The sequence below is a fragment of the Rhinatrema bivittatum genome, chromosome 14 (assembly GCF_901001135.1).
Source record: "Rhinatrema bivittatum chromosome 14, aRhiBiv1.1, whole genome shotgun sequence".
Classification (NCBI taxonomy): domain Eukaryota; kingdom Metazoa; phylum Chordata; class Amphibia; order Gymnophiona; family Rhinatrematidae; genus Rhinatrema; species Rhinatrema bivittatum.
The window spans coordinates 43,694,882-43,712,230 of NC_042628.1; the positions used below are offsets into that span (position 1 = coordinate 43,694,882).

At 45.8% G+C, this 17,349-nt stretch overlaps 1 protein-coding gene across 1 annotated transcript in view; it reads right to left on the reverse strand.

The window, feature by feature from the left end:
- TRAP1 (TNF receptor associated protein 1) overlaps positions 1–17,349 on the reverse strand; it is a 133,223-nt gene that overhangs the window by 39,610 nt on the left and 76,264 nt on the right. Inside the window, exons 11-12 of the mRNA XM_029576390.1 lie at positions 8,768–8,837; positions 4,737–4,884 (exon numbers count right to left, since the gene is read on the reverse strand). Of these exons, the coding sequence (XP_029432250.1) occupies positions 4,737–4,884; positions 8,768–8,837 (218 nt within the window). The remainder of the gene's footprint in view (positions 1–4,736; positions 4,885–8,767; positions 8,838–17,349) is intronic.

Here is a 17,349-nt window from a genome sequence, read left to right on the forward strand (position 1 = left end):
ATAAAAGAGAGAGAGGTAACCCTCTATCTCCTGTTCCTGGGGGTGGGTCGGCACACCTTCACTGGGGGGCTCAGGAGGCGGGGTCCACTACCCGAGCCTGCACCCCCTTCTGGGCTGTTTGGGACGTAAGGACGGAAACCTAGACAAGGTTGAACCCCCTGAAAGACCACTCCTCTGTAGACTCGAAAACATTTGGATCCCCTAGTATGAGCTCTCATGCTAAAGGAGAGCGGCGTCTGTTTCTTATTCTCTGGCAAATTAGGAACCTGGGACTCTCCCCACTTATTGGCCATTTTCTCCAGCTCGCTCCCAAACAAGAGCAAGCCTTTAAAGGCTGATTTTTAAGGTTAGACTTGGAGGTTGCACCTGCCGATTCTTAGCCATAACTGATGCCTGGCCGCTATTACTGACCTCCTGAGAGAGAAGTAAACAGGAGTAAGCCACCAGAAAACAACAAGAAGCTATCTGAAAAGTAATTGCCATTGCTTCAAAGGCTTGCTTAAGGATGGCCTCAATTCTCCTATTGTGTGCATCCTTCAAGGCCACTCCTCCCTCTATGGGAATAGTTGTCCCCTTGGTGATGCCACACACAAGCGCATCCACTTTTGGAAAGTGTAATTGCTCTCTCACTGCTGGATCTAGGGGGTACAGTCCTTCCAAGACTCGTCCCTCTTTGAAATTAGCTTCCGGGGCACCCCAATTAAGATCAATCAATTTTTGAATGGCCTCCATAATCTTGAACAAACATGAGGCTTTATGCAAAGAAATAAAAATGGGATCTTTCTTCAGCTCAGACATAGATTCAGCCCCAAGATCTCCCAGCATCTTCAAAGTCTGAGAAATCAGAGCTGGTAACTCATCCCTATGATAAGAACCGCAACATAGTTCTATACAGCTCCAATCCAAGAGGAATTTCCTCATCCTCCAGGAGTAAGGATAGGCTTTTTCATCTGTGCCATCTGGATCCCTATTGGGAAGACTGGCAACCAATCTAGGCATACTCCGAAGATTAGCCACAGCACCAGGCGTGCAGGATTTCACCACCTGAGACTCTGATCTGGTAAGATTGATCGGGGCAGAGGACTGCACCTGAAGAAAAGACTGGAATCCTTGAAAAAATTCCATTCAAGAAAAGGCAGAGGGATGCAAGCCAAAACCAGGGGGCACCTGTCCTGTGCCTACTGAACTACCTTCCCCCGTTGACAAACCAGTTAGGGGAGCAGTTAGGTGACCCTTCTGGCATCTTTTTACCCAGGCCCACATCAAGCTGGCAAGAACCCCCTGAGCTTCCAAGCAGTGCTGACACAAGTTAGAGGGAATGCCAGCTTGAGATGCCTGAATATGACAAGCCTTTGGATCTCTCTTGAGCACAGAGGGTAAGGCGCTTAGGTTTCTTTGCTACAGGCGCCATCAGTTTGTCAGTACGCTCTAACTGGCGACTGAGAAGTATGCGTCCAGCTGTATCTGCGCTGTAAAAACTAGGCATCCAAAATTTAGGAGTTCAAATTTTAGGCACACAACCCTGTGCCTCTAAGAGCACCCAAAAACTGAGCTCCCACAAGGCCGCTCAGATTGTGCGCATAGGTAAGCGCGTGTGTATAAACGCTCAGATACATGCCCCTAGCACTGAAGCCAAACCAAGCACCCAACTAAGCTTCCAACTAGGCGCACTCGCACAAACCGACGGAACTGAAAAGGGCAATCTAATGCACAGGAAAAGCACACGAAATGCCACTGCAGCCTACCAAATAGTGAACAGGGAAAACCTTAGAGTAAGGCCTAGCCAAAAATGGCTGTTCAACTTGCCAGGCTATCCACGACCCCCAAGCTCCTCCAGAGGTGGGAACAAATGTTGGATTAGCGTGCCAAGCTCAGAGACTGAAGGGAAGAGGAATCCCTACAAAAAAAAACTCTCTCGGCCCCCTTTTTTTTTTTTTTTTTTTTTTAAATTATTCTTTACCTGAGCACAGCCCGACCCAGCTGAGTACAGAGTCGGTCTCCGGTTGCAGGGGGAGAGGGCATAAACCTTCACCACTGCACTCGGTTTCCTGCACTCGCTTGCCTTTCAATTGTTTTACAGGTAAGTCCACACCAGCTGAAAACCAGCTACCGGACCAAGGCACTCATCGGAGGGAGGGATCAACATATATCACCTCAGGAATTCTCAACTGAGGGAGGGAACATATGGTATTACCAAAGGAGAGCGGGACGAATACATTTTCCTTTTCTTCTTCTAAAAACTTTAAGCAATCCCCAGTAGGGAGATACATGTCCACTATCTGCTGGAGACGAAGAATATTGCCGGGCTGATGTCAGTGCAGGGGTATATATATACACACCATGATGTCAGCTTTGCTCCGGCTCCATCTGCTGGTAGAGGTCATTAACCCACTTATTCTGGATCCACCTGTCTAAACACCAAGAAACAGAGGATAGTGCAGTTTCTGAAAGTCAACGGATTACAATATCTGAGGTAGTTTGGTTTCACTAAAAGGACTTGCCAGTTAAATCTGATCAATTTCTTTGACTGGATAACCAAAGAGTTAGATCTGAGGAGAGCGCCTTTGATACAGTTCTGCATGACTTATAAATACACTGAGCAAACTTGGTATGGGCCCTAAAGTGACTGACTGGATTAGAAACTGGTTAAATGGGAGGTGAAAAAGGATAATGGCAAACTGAGTTCACTCCAAGGAAAGTAGTATTAGTAATGGTGTTCCACAGGGTTGGTCTTTGGACTGGTTCTTTTCAACATTTCATAAGTGAATTTGCAGAAGAACCATCAGGAAATGTTTGTCATTTTGCAGATGATATGAAAAGCTGCAACAAGTAACCAGCCAGGAAGTTGTGGAAAGCTTGAGGAGCGATCTAGTGAAGTTTTAGAATGGTCTAAAGTCTGGCAGGTAAGATTTAATACTAAAAATACAATTATGCATGGGCTGCAGAAACCCATGGGAGAAGCACATTCCTCTATGTACAAAATAAGAGTGGGATCTGGGGATGATTGTATCTATTGATCTTAAGGTGGCCCAACATGTGGATAAGGCAATGGCAAAAGCCACAGGGAGAGGAATGGTCATCAGAAAAAGGTAGGTGATATTGTCCTTGCATAAGTTTCTGTTGAGACGTCATTTGGAATACTGTGTACAATTTTGGAGACTGCATCTTTAAAAAGATATAAACAGTATGGAGTTGTTCCAGAAGATGGCTACTAAAAAGGAAAGTGGTCTTTGCTCTAAAGCATATGGGAAAAGACATCAGTTGGGGGGGGGGGGTGGAGAGAGAGGCTGGACCACTAGCATTCACCCCTGAGCCCTTCGAGTCACTCCAGAAGAAATGGGGACCTGCAAGTGATAAAAAAGGAACAGTATTTACTCCCAAAAAAGTACCACGGGCTCTGCTTGCAAGTTTTAGAACCAGAGTCTAAAATCTGAGGGAGACTGTCCCTGAAATTACTTTTAACTGAATTTGTTTTAAATTTTTTTTTTTTTTAAATATTTTTAATTAAAGTGATCCATCCAAAGTAAAGAAATACTTCAAGTGAAAATAAGAAAGACAAGAAAAATCTATCCTTTCTAAACCAAGTTAGAGGACCGAAGGGTCTGCCATCTTTCACCTGCTGGAGTCAGAGTAATACTGAAGGGACAGAGAGAGCGCTCCAGCTTATAAGAGGCGACCCTCTGAGTTTTGCTCTGACTCCACCTGCTGGAAGGGGGACATAACCCACTGTCTGGACTGATCCGGATACGTACAGGGAACAAAGATCTAAAAACATGAATATCCTAGAGGAAAGGTGAGATAGTGGAAATGTGATAAAATATTTAAATATCTCAGAGGTGGTTCTCTTTCAGCAAAAAGGAGACTGGATTAAGGGTACACCAAGGATTAATCTAAGGAAATATTTCTTTACAGAAAGAGTGGTGGATGCATGGACCAGCCTTTTAGTGGAGATCAGGATAGTATCTGAATTCAAGAAAGCATAGAACAAACACAGTGGACCTCTAAGAGAGTAATAGGGATTGTTGAGCTGAGTAGTTGGGTTGATGGGCAGACTAGATAGACTATATAGTCTTTCAGCCATCATGAGTCTATATTTCCATCCCCTGGGTGCTGCAGAGTGATGAAGCCTGCTCCCTCTCTTCCATCCCCCCCCCCCCAGATGCTGCAAAGTGATGCAACCTCTTCCTCCAACCCTTTCCCCTCCCCTGCATGATGTTTCCCCCCCCCCCCCACCAAGTGCTGCAGAAATTTGCATGCCTACTCTGCCTCCTTTACCCCTGGGTGCTGTAGAGTGATGCAGCCTCTTCTCTCCTTTACAGTTCTGCAGAACGATGAAGCCTGTTCCCTCCCCTCCCTTGGGTGTTCACAGTGATGTAGCCCTCCACCTGGATGAAAAAGTAATGCACCCTACACTCTCTTGCCTCCACCTCCCACCTTCAGGTAGCTGAAAGTATCACCTTAGTAATGGTCCCAACTCTTAGTGTCCTAAGTTTTTTCCAGAATCCAGATTTCATCCTCTTTGCTACAAATCCAGATGGGTTATTCTGTACTTTACATTAACACAGGAAGCTCAAAATGAATCCATAAGTGCCCTCATAAGCACTCAAACTGTTGCTAATTTACAGGTGTAGCCTACTCCTCCTTCCTCTGGACCTCTCTCCAACCATCAGCAGCCTTGTGTTATCAGAACCCAGCCAACACCCTTGGAAACACTTCCCAGGTCAGTGCACCATTACCCTAACTTCCTGTTCTGCTGTCGTCAAAATCCCCTCCCTTATAAACAAGCCATAATCGTCAAAGAACTTGGCATATTTCTCTGGGTCCTTCTTGCTCTGGTCCATGAAGAACTTGATCATCCTCTTCTGCAGCACCTCCCGCAATTTTCTGCAGTTTTTAGAAGGTAGAAAATGAAGACTGGGTTAGCATACCAAAAATAAAATCAGTTACAAGAAAACCAAAGTCTTTGGGAAAAGCTGATAACTTTATAAGGCCAAGGGTATAATTAAAGATTTGAACTTACAAGACTATTTTCTTTCTGCCTGAAGGGGGGACCTTGGAGTCCCAAAAACTTGTGTCCTTAATCACTCTGCTTTCTAAAGGTTTCAGCTCTTCCTAAGTACTTTTTTGGGTTTCCTTCTCCACCTTAGTTCTTTCTATCTCAGACAATCATTTGATAACTGTCTCACTAAACCATCATTCCCCACAGCCTCATCCAGTCATGATCAATGCCTTCAAAAATCTCTAAGCTGTTGACCTTGTATCATCTCCACTACTGTTTAATCTCTCCTTTCCTCCACTAAGTTGTCTGAGTCAGTTGACAAAGCAGTTTCTTCTTACAACACTACACTCTCCTCTGCTTTAGACACTCTTGCCCCTCCCCTTACCCATCCTGTAAGGTGCGCCAAACCCCAAACCTGGCTCACCCCTAGAATTTTCTCCTACGCTCCTCTGCCCAGAATGTCTCTGGCTAAAATCCTAAGCCCATATAGACTTCATACATTTTAAATTCATGCTGATCTACTTCCAATCTGCTATTGCACTTGCCAAGCAAGGCTACTACGTCCATCTGACAAACTCTCTTGCATCCAACCCTTGCTGTCTCTTTGCCACATTCAACTTTCCTCCTCAAACTTCCTTTGCTTCTTTCCCCCACTTCCCTCTCTGCCCAGACTATGGCTAACTACTTCCATAGCAAGATTCACAAAAGTAGTCGAGTTCTCAGGCAGGCCACCTCTTCCTCCCACTCTTCTTTACTTTACACTTCCCCTGGCCTCTGCTGCTCTCCTTTTCTGAAGTCAAGGAGGAGGAAACTGCCCATCTTCTCTCCTCTGCCAAACACTACTTGTTCCTCTGACCCCCATTCCCACCCAGTTCCTCAGCTCTATCTTCACTGCAGTTAACCCATCCATCTATCACGTTCCACTGCTACTATTCTTAACCTCCATCTGCTGGAGACAGAGAAATACTGAGGAGATACGGGTAGCATACCAGGATAATAGGGGGTGCTCTAAGAAAACAAAGAGGTAGGCGATCTATGATACCGTCAGGTGAACACAAAAAAAAGATGCCTGGATCTTTTTCAACTCTTTATTGGTGCAGAGACGTGTCAAGTAAAATCGCCCAACTCAGGCCGAGTTTTTTGATTGACAAGAGTCAACATATTCTTTGTTTTACCTGAGATTAGCTTTTACAAATATTATTTTAGATTTAATTTTATAACACTGTGGGGTCGTGTATTTACAATTATTATTTTAGCTTTAGTAATTTTTAAAATTTTCTGCTGACGTTTTTGGCGCCAAAACTGACCCTTTAAAAATGGCTGACCAAACGCGGCTTGAATTAGATGAAAGCAGAGACTGCTGTTTGTTATGCTGGCATGCATTTCGAACCATCGTGCACAAGGTAAAACATATTATTTAAAAGAACCTTTGAGAAACACTGATTATAAATGTGGTGTGGTTTTTGAATCAAATAGTAATTAAATTCACAATATCGGATAAGGAGTGCTACTGATGCTTGTAATGTTATTTAGTTTGAGCTGTAATGGCACAGCCTGTTAAATAGAAATAAAACAGTCTTATATATATGTGATAAAAAATTATATCACAATTCTTTGGTAAAGAGGTTAGCATTGATATTAAATATATTATACACACAATTGCTTTTAATATTTCTAGTGCAATTGTGAACACTGAGATATTAATTAAAATTAACAGTAAGATTTTTTATAAAAATAGAGATGAGTCACACTATGGATCAATTGTTTTACATTAATCATTTTTTAAGTATAATGTAAAAGATACATAATTAATAGACGGACACAAGATATAAATAAGCTGAATCTTCACCGTGTCAAAAGTAAAAGGATTTGGTGTAATGTAATAATGGCTCTATTTTAAACTGTTAAGATCGGGTTTTTTTATTGATTTTTTTTTATTTTTAGCAATCATAATGCTGATATGTTTATGAGCCAACTGAAAGAATATTGTGATGCTATGTTTTTTAGCCATTCATATATGATGAAATTGTCGATGATATTTACCTAAAAAAATGGATTTGGTTCAAACTGTGAAGATCGTTTTTTGATCTTTAACAACTTAGATGCTGATATATGTATGAGTTATCAGAAAGAACCTTGTGATATTGTGATTTTTTTAGTCTTGTATATATGATGAAATTGTCGATGATATTTTTAACACATGCTTATAATAATTTGATTCAAGAAATTTTACATATGTTTTAACAGTGGTTGGATTTCTTCTAGTTGTTCTTGTACTGCTGGCATAATAGTACAATTGATTGGATGAAACAACATCATTGATTGAAATAGTGGAATAGTGGAGGTAAATTGGTATTTTTTAATGAAAATTATTTTCAATATAATACATTCATTTTGCTTTTACTATTTAAAATATGCTTTCAAAAAATTTTTTTTGGTTTGGATAATTATCTATTGTCACCTTTTAATTAATTAATTAATAATTATTTTTATGAAAGATTTTTTATGTTTTACTTGTATTATGGTGTTTTGATTTTAGATCTTAACTATGTTTAAAAAGGATATTTATTCTTTTATATAAAATTCTTTTTAATATTCGTGAGATCTTAATAATATTATTTTTGAGATATTTATGTATTTATTTTTGATTGTTTACTTTGATTGTAGCCCCTGAGGCAGCGGCTGCAAAGCTGCGAAACTCGGCCTGAGTCGGGCGATTTTACTTAATAGGGGGTGCTCTACAGGTTTTTCTCTGTCTCCATCTGCTGGAGGGGAGGCAAAACCCGGCAGTCTGGACTGATCCGGGTACATACAGGGAACCATCTATCACGTTCCACTGCTACTATTCTTGCTACCTTTAAACATGCTGTGATCACATCACTCCTCAAAACTCTTCACAGGATCTACCTGTCCTGTCAAATATTGTCCTATCTCCCTCTTCTTTTTAGCTTCCAAACTATTTGAAAGTGCTATTCACCACCTGTGTCTTGACTTTCTTTCATTCCTAGTCATTCTGGATCTAGTCTGGTTTTCACCCTCTACATTCCACAGAAATAGCCTTTGCCAAAACCTCCACTGTCCCGTTTATGGATAAAACCAAAGGCCTTTACTCAGTCCTTATTCTCTTTTGACACTGTTAATCATCACCTATTCTTTGAAACTGTGTCCTGTTTTGGTTCTCTCTTACCTCTCCCATCGCACTTTTAGTATTTCCTCTGGCAGATCACCCTCTACTGGAATCCCACTATCAACTGGTGTGCCTCAGGATTCTGTCCTGGGCCCTCTTCTCTCTCTATTCTAATTCCCTGGGTGCTCTGATTTCCTCTCATGGCTTTCAATACCATCTTTATGCTGATGGTTCCCAGATTTACCTCTCTTCACCAGAAATTTCATCACAAATTCAGGTCCAGATCTCTGCCTGCTTGTTCGACATTACTGCCTGGATGTCCCACCACCTCCTTAAACTCTACACAGCCAAGACAGAGCTCCTTATCGTTCCCCCCCCAAGCCCACCTCCCTGCTTCCACTTTTCTCTATTTCTGTGGCTAACACTGCATTCCTCCCAGTCCCCTCAGCAGAGTGAGTTTCTTCTAATACAGCATGCTCCCAGCACTAAAGTGTGCATTCTGCACTAAAGCAAGAGAACATTTTCCCTGCAGTACAGCAAGTTCGTTCCAATAGCAAGAAGAGCTCCCTCTGGCTCAAAAACAAACTCTTTGGTGACAGTACACATGTGTAGCAAGACTCCTTTTACCACTGCCAGCTCACCTGATGAGGCTACTTTCCTGCAACAGCTCCCGGCTCAGGTTCAAGGGAATGTCTTCACTGTCCACTACCCCTGAAATAAATCAGTTGTGAGAGCATTAACTTGATCAATGACACCCTCTCTCCTTTAGAATTGAACAAAAAGCGATATGTACCTATCCCTCACAGAAGGAAACTACCCCAACTGCCTAATATCAGCAATTATCAAACCCATACTGAAAAAGACCAACCTTGATCCAGAAAACCCACTGAACTACCGACCCATATCAAACCTACCATTCATTGCCAAAATTTTTGAAAAAATCATCCACTCCCAACTCAGCGACCACCTGGAAGAAAACAACATCCTACACCCCACGCAATTCGGCTTCAGGAAACACCTGAACACCGAGTCACTACTCCTATCACTAAACGACACCGTGCTCAAAGGTTTTGAAAATGGCCACAGCTACCTGTTAGTCCTACTCGACCTATCAGCAGCCTTCGGCACGGTAAACCACTCAATCATGACTGACCGTCTCTCCGAAATTGGTGCAAAAGAAAAAACCGTACAATGGTTCACATCCTACCTATCACAAAGAACCTACCAAGTATCGATCAACGACACCCTCTCAAAGAAAATAAACCTTGACAGCGGAGTTCCCCAAGGCTCCGCTTTATCTGTGACACTCTTCAACATTTATCTGCTACCGATATATCACTTCCTCTCTAACCTTAAACTGACCCACTTCATATATGCGGATGATATCCAAATACTAATCCCAATACACAACACTCTGAAAGACACCTACAAAAAAACAGCCACTTACCTGACCAAAATAAAACAACTACTAACCAACATGAAACTCATCCTAAACTTTGATAAGACAGAAATAATAATACTGAATAGAAAGAACAATGCTCCTCAACTACCACCACTCAACTTAATGAACCAAAAAGCGGCAATCTCCCCTGTCACTCATGCCCGCAACCTAGGAGTCATAATTAACAAAGAACTATCCTTCAAGAACTACATCACTGCTAAAATCAAAAACGGATATCACAAACTCCTAACCCTACGTCGTCTAAAACTTTTCCTATCCCCCGACGACTTCAGAACAATCCTTCAACTACTTATCTTCTCCATCCTGGACTACTGCAACTCCCTGCTATTCAACTTACCTCTCACCACCACCCGACCACTACAAATCCTCCAAAATACAGCTGCCAGAATACTCACTGGAACTAAAAAACATGACCACATTACTCCAACACTCATTTCACTACACTGGCTCCCAATAAAATTCAGGATAGACTACAAAATACTATCCATATTACAGAAAATATACGAAAAACAAAAAAATTGGCTAAGTACAACTATAAAACTACACTCTCCAAAAAGAAACCTCCGCTCAGCTAACAAAGGTTGGATGGAATAAATGATAGCTTTATGGAGCAATTGGTTCAGGAACCGACGAGAGAGGGAGCAATTTTAGATCTAATTCTCAGTGGAGCACAGGACTTGGTGAGAGAGGTAACGGTGGTGGGGCCGCTTGGCAATAGTGATCATAATATGATCAAATTTGATTTAATGACTGGAAAAGGAACAGTGTGCAAATCCAAGGCTCTCGTGCTAAACTTTCAAAAGGGAAACTTTGATAAAATGAGAAAAATTGTTAGAAAAAAACTGAAAGGAGCAGCTACAAAAGTAAAAAATGTCCAAGAGGCGTGGTCATTGTTAAAAAATACCATTCTAGAAGCAACAGTCCAGATGTATTCCACACATTAAGAAAGGTGGAAAGAAGGCAAAACGATTACCGGCATGGTTAAAAGGGGAGGTGAAAGAAGCTATTTTAGCCAAAAGATCTTCATTCAAAAATTGGAAGAAGGATCCAACAGAAGAAAATAGGATAAAGCATAAACATTGGCAAGTTAAATGTAAGACATTGATAAGATAGGCTAAGAGAGAATTTGAAAAGAAGTTGGCTGTAGAGGCAAAAACTCACAGTAAAAACTTTTTAAAATATATCCGAAGCAGAAAGCCTGTGAGGGAGGCAGTTGGACCATTAGATGATCGAGGGGTTAAAGGGGCACTTAGAGAAGATAAGGCCATCGCGGAAAGATTAAATGATTTCTTTGCTTCGGTGTTTACTGAAGAGGATGTTGGGGAGGTACCCGTAATGGAGAAGGTTTTCATAGGTAATGATTCAGATGGACTGAATCAAATCACGGTGAACCTAGAAGATGTGGTAGGCCTGATTGACAAACTGAAGAGTAGTAAATCACCTGGACCGGATGGTATACACCCCAGAGTTCTGAAGGAACTAAAAAATGAAATTTCAGACCTATTAGTAAAAATTTGTAACTTATCATTAAAATCATCCATTGTACCTGAAGACTGGAGGATAGCAAATGTAACCCCAATATTTAAAAAGGGCTCCAGGGGCGATCCGGGAAACTACAGACCGGTTAGCCTGACTTCATTGCCAGGGAAAATAGTGGAAAGTGTTCTAAACATCAAAATCACAGAACATATAGAAAGACATGGTTTAATGGAACAAAGTCAGCATGGCTTTACCCAGGGCAAGTCTTGCCTCACAAATCTGCTTCACTTTTTTTAAGGAGTTAATAAACATGTGGATAAAGGTGAACCGGTAGATATAGTATACTTGGATTTTCAGAAGGCGTTTGACAAAGTTCCTCATGAGAGGCTTCTAGGAAAAGTAAAAAGTCATGGGATAGGTGGCGATGTCCTTTCGTGGATTGCAAACTGGCTAAAAGACAGGAAACAGAGAGTAGGATTGAATGGGCAATTTTCTCAGTGGAAGGGAGTGGACAGTGGAGTGCCTCAGGGATCTGTATTGGGACCCTTACTGTTCAATATATTTATAAATGATCTGGAAAGAAATACGACGAGTGAGATAATCAAATTTGCAGATGACACAAAATTGTTCAGAGTAGTTAAATCACAAGCAGATTGTGATAAATTGCAGGAAGACCTTGTGAGACTGGAAAATTGGGCATCCAAATGGCAGATGAAATTAAATGTGGATAAGTGCAAGGTGATGCATATAGGGAAAAATAACCCATGCTATAATTACACAATGTTGGGTTCCATATTAGGTGCTACAACCCAAGAAAGAGATCTAGGTGTCATAGTGGATAACACATTGAAATCGTCGGTGCAGTGTGCTGCGGCAGTCAAAAAAGCAAACAGAATGTTGGGAATTATTAGAAAAGGAATGATGAATAAAACGGAAAATGTCATAATGCCTCTGTATCGCTCCATGGTGAGACCGCACCTTGAATACTGTGTACAATTCTGGTCGCCGCATCTCAAAAAAGATATAATTGCGATGGAGAAGGTACAGAGAAGGGCTACCAAAATGATAAGGGGAATGGAACAACTCCCCTATGAGGAAAGACTAAAGAGGTTAGGACTTTTCAGCTTGGAGAAGAGACGACTGAGGGGGGATATGATAGAGGTGTTTAAAATCATGAGAGGTCTAGAACGAGTAGATGTGAATCGGTTATTTACTCTTTCGGATAGTAGAAAGACTAGGGGGCACTCCATGAAGTTAGCATGGGGCACATTTAAAACTAATCGGAGAAAGTTCTTTTTTACTCAAAGGAAAATTAGTTCTTACCTGATAATTTTCGTTCCTGTAGTACCACGGATCAGTCCAGACACCTGGGTTGCGACTCCGCGCCAGCAGATGGAGACAGAGCAAAACTTGACGGGCTCCCTACATATAGTAAGGTGCCACCCACAGCCCCTCAGTCGAACGTACTGTCAAAGCAAAAACAAGTGCCCGACTAACTAACTATAAACTGCAATATATATGCCAATTCAGAACACACCCCTGGCAGAAAACAGAAAACCAACAGAACCAGAGGCAAGAGGCTGTATGCCAAAAACTCGCAATAATGCAGCCCGAAAAACAAACGAGCGGACTCTCTCACTCTTCATCGGAATCAGAACAGACGGGCGGGAGCCTGGACTGATCCGTGGTACTACAGGAACGAAAATTATCAGGTAAGAACTAATTTTCCTTTCCCTGTACGTACCCGGATCAGTCCAGACACCTGGGTTGTGACTCCGCGCCAGCAGATGGAGACAGAGCAAAACTTGACGGGCTCCCTACATATAGTAAGGTGCCACCCACAGCCCCTCAGTCGAACGTACTGTCAAAGCAAAAACAAGTGCCCGACTAACTAACTATAAACTGCAATATATATGCCAATTCAGAACACACCCCTGGCAGAAAACAGAAAACCAACAGAACCAGAGGCAAGAGGCTGTATGCCAAAAACTCGCAATAATGCAGCCCGAAAAACAAACGAGCGGACTCTCTCACTCTTCATCGGAATCAGAACAGACGGGCGGGAGCCTGGACTGATCCGTGGTACTACAGGAACGAAAATTATCAGGTAAGAACTAATTTTCCTTTCCCTGTACGTACCCGGATCAGTCCAGATACCTGGGATGTACCAGAGCAAATTACTGAGGGTGGGAAGCAGAGAGTCCCGCTCGGAGAACACTCGCTCCAAAACCCTGAGGCTCAGCTGCCTGGACATTGAGTCTGTAATGCTTAGTAAACGTATGCAACGACTTCCACGTCGCCGCTTTACAGATCTCCTGCGAGGACACCTGAGAAACCTCAGCCCAGGACGTGGCCTGCGCCCTAGTGGAATGAGCACGAAGTCCCCTAGGTGCCAACTTCCCCTGCAGAAGATACGTTGAACCAATCGCCTCTTTGAGCCAACGCGCAATCGTGGCCCGCGAAGCCGCAGACCCCCGGCGAGGTCCGGAGCATAGGACAAACAAATGGTCAGACACCCGGAAGGCATTAGTCACCTCCAGATAACGAATGAGAATCCTGCGAACATCGAGTCTGCGCAAGTCTCTCGACCTCTTGTCCCCCGGATCCATGACTGAAAAACCAGGCAGGTCTACGGATTGATTCAAGTGAAAAGAGGATACCACCTTGGGCAAAAAGGATGGAACAGTCCGTAGGGAGACCCCGGTCTCCGAAAAACGCAGAAAAGGCTCTCTACAGGACAACGCCTGTAACTCTGAGATTCGACGAGCAGACGTAATCGCTACCAAAAATACGGCCTTCAGCGTAAGGTCCTTCAGAGTCGCGCGCTTGATTGGTTCAAAAGGTGCCCCACAGAGGGCTGATAGTACGCAATTCAAATTCCAGGACGGACAAGGGTTTCGGACAGGAGGGCGCAAGTGCTTAGCCCCACGAAGAAAACGCACCACATCCGGATGACAGGCCAAGGACACTCCCTGGACCTTACCCCTGAGACAACCAAGCGCAGCGATCTGGACCTTCAAGGTACTCCAAGACAGTCCCTTCGAGAGACCTTCTTGAAGAAACTCGAGTACCGCCGGCACAGCTGGACGTATAGGATCTATGTCGCGAGTACCGCACCAGTCCTCAAAGACTGTCCAGACCCGCATGTAGGTTAGGGACGTAGACTGTTTCCGAGCCCTCAACAAAGTCGCAATCACGGACTCGGAGTACCCCTTATTCCTCAAACGCGCCCTTTCAAAAGCCAGGCCGCGAGACAAAAGTGATCCGCATCCTCCAAACAGACGGGTCCTTGTTGAAGGATGGACGCGTCCCCGTGAAATCGAAGCGGAGGCTCCGCCACCAACTGAATGAGATCCGCGAACCACGGCCGCCGTGGCCACTCCGGTGCCACCAAAATCACCGCCACCGGGTGCAATTCTATCCGACGCAGAACCTTTCCGATCAGAGGCCACGGAGGGAACACATAAAGTAACACGTCCGTGGGCCAGGGAAGCACCAATGCATCGACGCCTTCCGCGCCCCGCTCCCTCCGTCGGCTGAAGAACCGCGGAGCCTTTGTGTTGAGAGCAGTGGCCATGAGATCCAGGTGGGGCCGTCCCCACCTGGCACAGATGCGCCGAAACGCTACCTCCGGTAGCTCCCACTCTCCTGGATCCAGCCGATGGCGACTGAGGAAATCCGCCTGAACGTTGTCCACCCCTGCGATGTGAGACGCCGCTATGCCGCCGAGGTGCTGTTCCGCCCAGGCCATCAACAGACTCGCCTCCTCCGCCACTTGTTGGCTCCTTGTACCTCCCTGGCGATTGATATAGGCCACTGTGGTCGCATTGTCCGACAGAACCCGGACCGCTCGTCCCCGAATCCACGGGAGAAAGGCTCGTAACGCCAACGACACCGCCTTGGTCTCTAACCGGTTGATGGACCACAGCGACTGCTGACTCGACCACTGACCTTGCACCGAGCGGCTCCCACAGACCGCTCCCCAGCCGGAGAGACTGGCGTCTGTTGTCACCACCATCCAGGTGGGCATGAGCAGGGAGACTCCGCACGTCAAGTGGTCGGTGGAGAGCCACCAATGCAGACTGTCCCTGGCCCGGTCCGTGAGTGGCAGCGGTCGATGAAACTCTTCCGAGACCGGCTTCCAGCGGGACTGTAACGCTGACTGTAATGGTCGCAGATGAGCAAAAGCCCAGGGAACCAGGGCAAGCGTCGATGCCATGGAACCCAAGACCATCAGATAATCGCAGACCAGCGGGCACCGCATGGACAACAGACGTCTCACCTGTCGCTGTAGCTTGACCACTCTCTCTTGAGTCAGAAACACCCTGGCCCTCTCTGTGTCGAACAAGGCCCCCAGGTACTCTAACCGCTGGGTAGGCTGTAGCTGACTCTTGGAGAGGTTGACTACCCAGCCGAGAGAGCGCAAGAGCTGTAGAACCCGGGCAATCGCTTGTCGACATTCGGCTTCAGACTTGGCCCGGATGAGCCAATCGTCTAGGTAAGGGTGAACCAGGAGCCCTTCCCTCCGGAGTTGGGCCGCCACTACCACCATGACTTTGGTAAAGGTGCGTGGAGCCGTGGCGAGACCGAACGGAAGAGCTCTGAACTGATAGTGCCTGCCTAGGACGCAAAACCTCAAATATTTGTGGTAGGACGGCTGAATGCCGATGTGGAGATAAGCTTCCGTAAGATCCAGCGACGCCAGAAATTCGCCCGGACGAACCGTGGCCACTACCGAGCGGATCGTTTCCATCTTGAAACGCGGAATGCGAAGGCATCTGTTGACTCCCTTGAGGTCGAGGATGGGACGGAAGGAGCCGTCTTTCTTCGGGACCACGAAGTAAATGGAGTACCTTCCCAGTCCCCGTTGTGCCGATGGCACGGGAGAAATGGCACCGAGATCTTCCAGACGTCGCAGGGTCGCTCGGACAGCGTCCCTTTTGAAAAGAGCCTTGCAAGGAGAGACGAGGAACTTGTCCCACAGTAGACGAGCAAAATCTAACGCGTAGCCGTTCCTTATTACGCCGAGAACCCACTGGTCTGAAGTTATCTTGGTCCATTCCTGGTAAAACAAGGCGAGCCTCGCCCCCACCTGTGGGACGGCCTCTGGAGGCTGCCGCGAGGAACGGACCCTTCTCGTTTCATTGGGCCGACTTGGACCCCGATCCCGATGGGGTTCCGCCAGTCCTGTTAAACCTCTTCCCTCGAAAGGACTGAGACCATGAGGAAGGTCTAGCAGAGTTCGAACGGTAGGACTGTCCCGCCCTCGCCGATCTCTGCGGTCGCTGTCGCCGGTTGGATCGAAACCGGTTCCTTGGGGAGAAGGTCGAACGATGTCTGGGCCTGTCCTCCGGCAATTTAAAAGCCTTGTTCTCGCTGAGGAACTGCATCAGATTGTCCAACTGCTTACCAAATAATAGCTTTCCCTTGAAAGGCAATGAGCCCAGGTGGGCTTTAGACGTACCATCCGCCGCCCAGTTCCAGAGCCAGAGAAGACGGCGGGCAGAGACTGCCGACACCATGGCCCTGGCTGATGTTCTCAGCAGGTCGTGCATAGCGTCCGCGCTGTAAGCTATCACCGCTTCCAAGTGATCCGCCTGCGAGGCCTCCCCGACGGAGAGGCCAGCATTCGCCTGCAAAGTTTGGGCCCAGCGGAGCCCTGCCCGCAACGCAAAATTACTACAAATGGCCGCCCTGACTCCCAGGGCGGAGACCTCAAAAACCTTCTTGAGTTGCACCTCCAGCTTCCGATCCTGGATATCCCGGAGCGTGGTAGCTCCGGTGACAGGAATGGTAGACCTCTTCGTCACTGCCGACACCGCGGCGTCCACTCGTGGGAGACGCAGCAATTCCAATACATCCTCCGGCAGAGGATATAACTTGTCCATCGCCTTACTCACCTTCAGGCCTAACTCCGGGGTATCCCATTCCCGGAACAGAATGTCGGATGCCGAAAAATGGAACGGGAAAGCCACCGCGGGCCCCGCGAGGCCTAAGAGGACTGGGTCCATATTCGCCCACTGACGGGTCTCTACCGGTGGGGCCTCCACCCCGAGTTCATCAAGGATCGCCGGGATAAGGGGAAGCAGCTCCTTGCGCTTGAAGAGCCGCACGACCTTGGGGTCATCCCCATCCGCCGCTAGCGTCCCTTTTTCTGTTCCCGGCTTGACTGGATCTTGATTATCGAGCCCCTCGGGCCCTTCCGCGGTCTCCGAGACCGCCCCCCTCCTCCGAGGAGGAGGTAGAGTCTGTATCATAGTTCTGCGAGTCCCCTCGCGATGG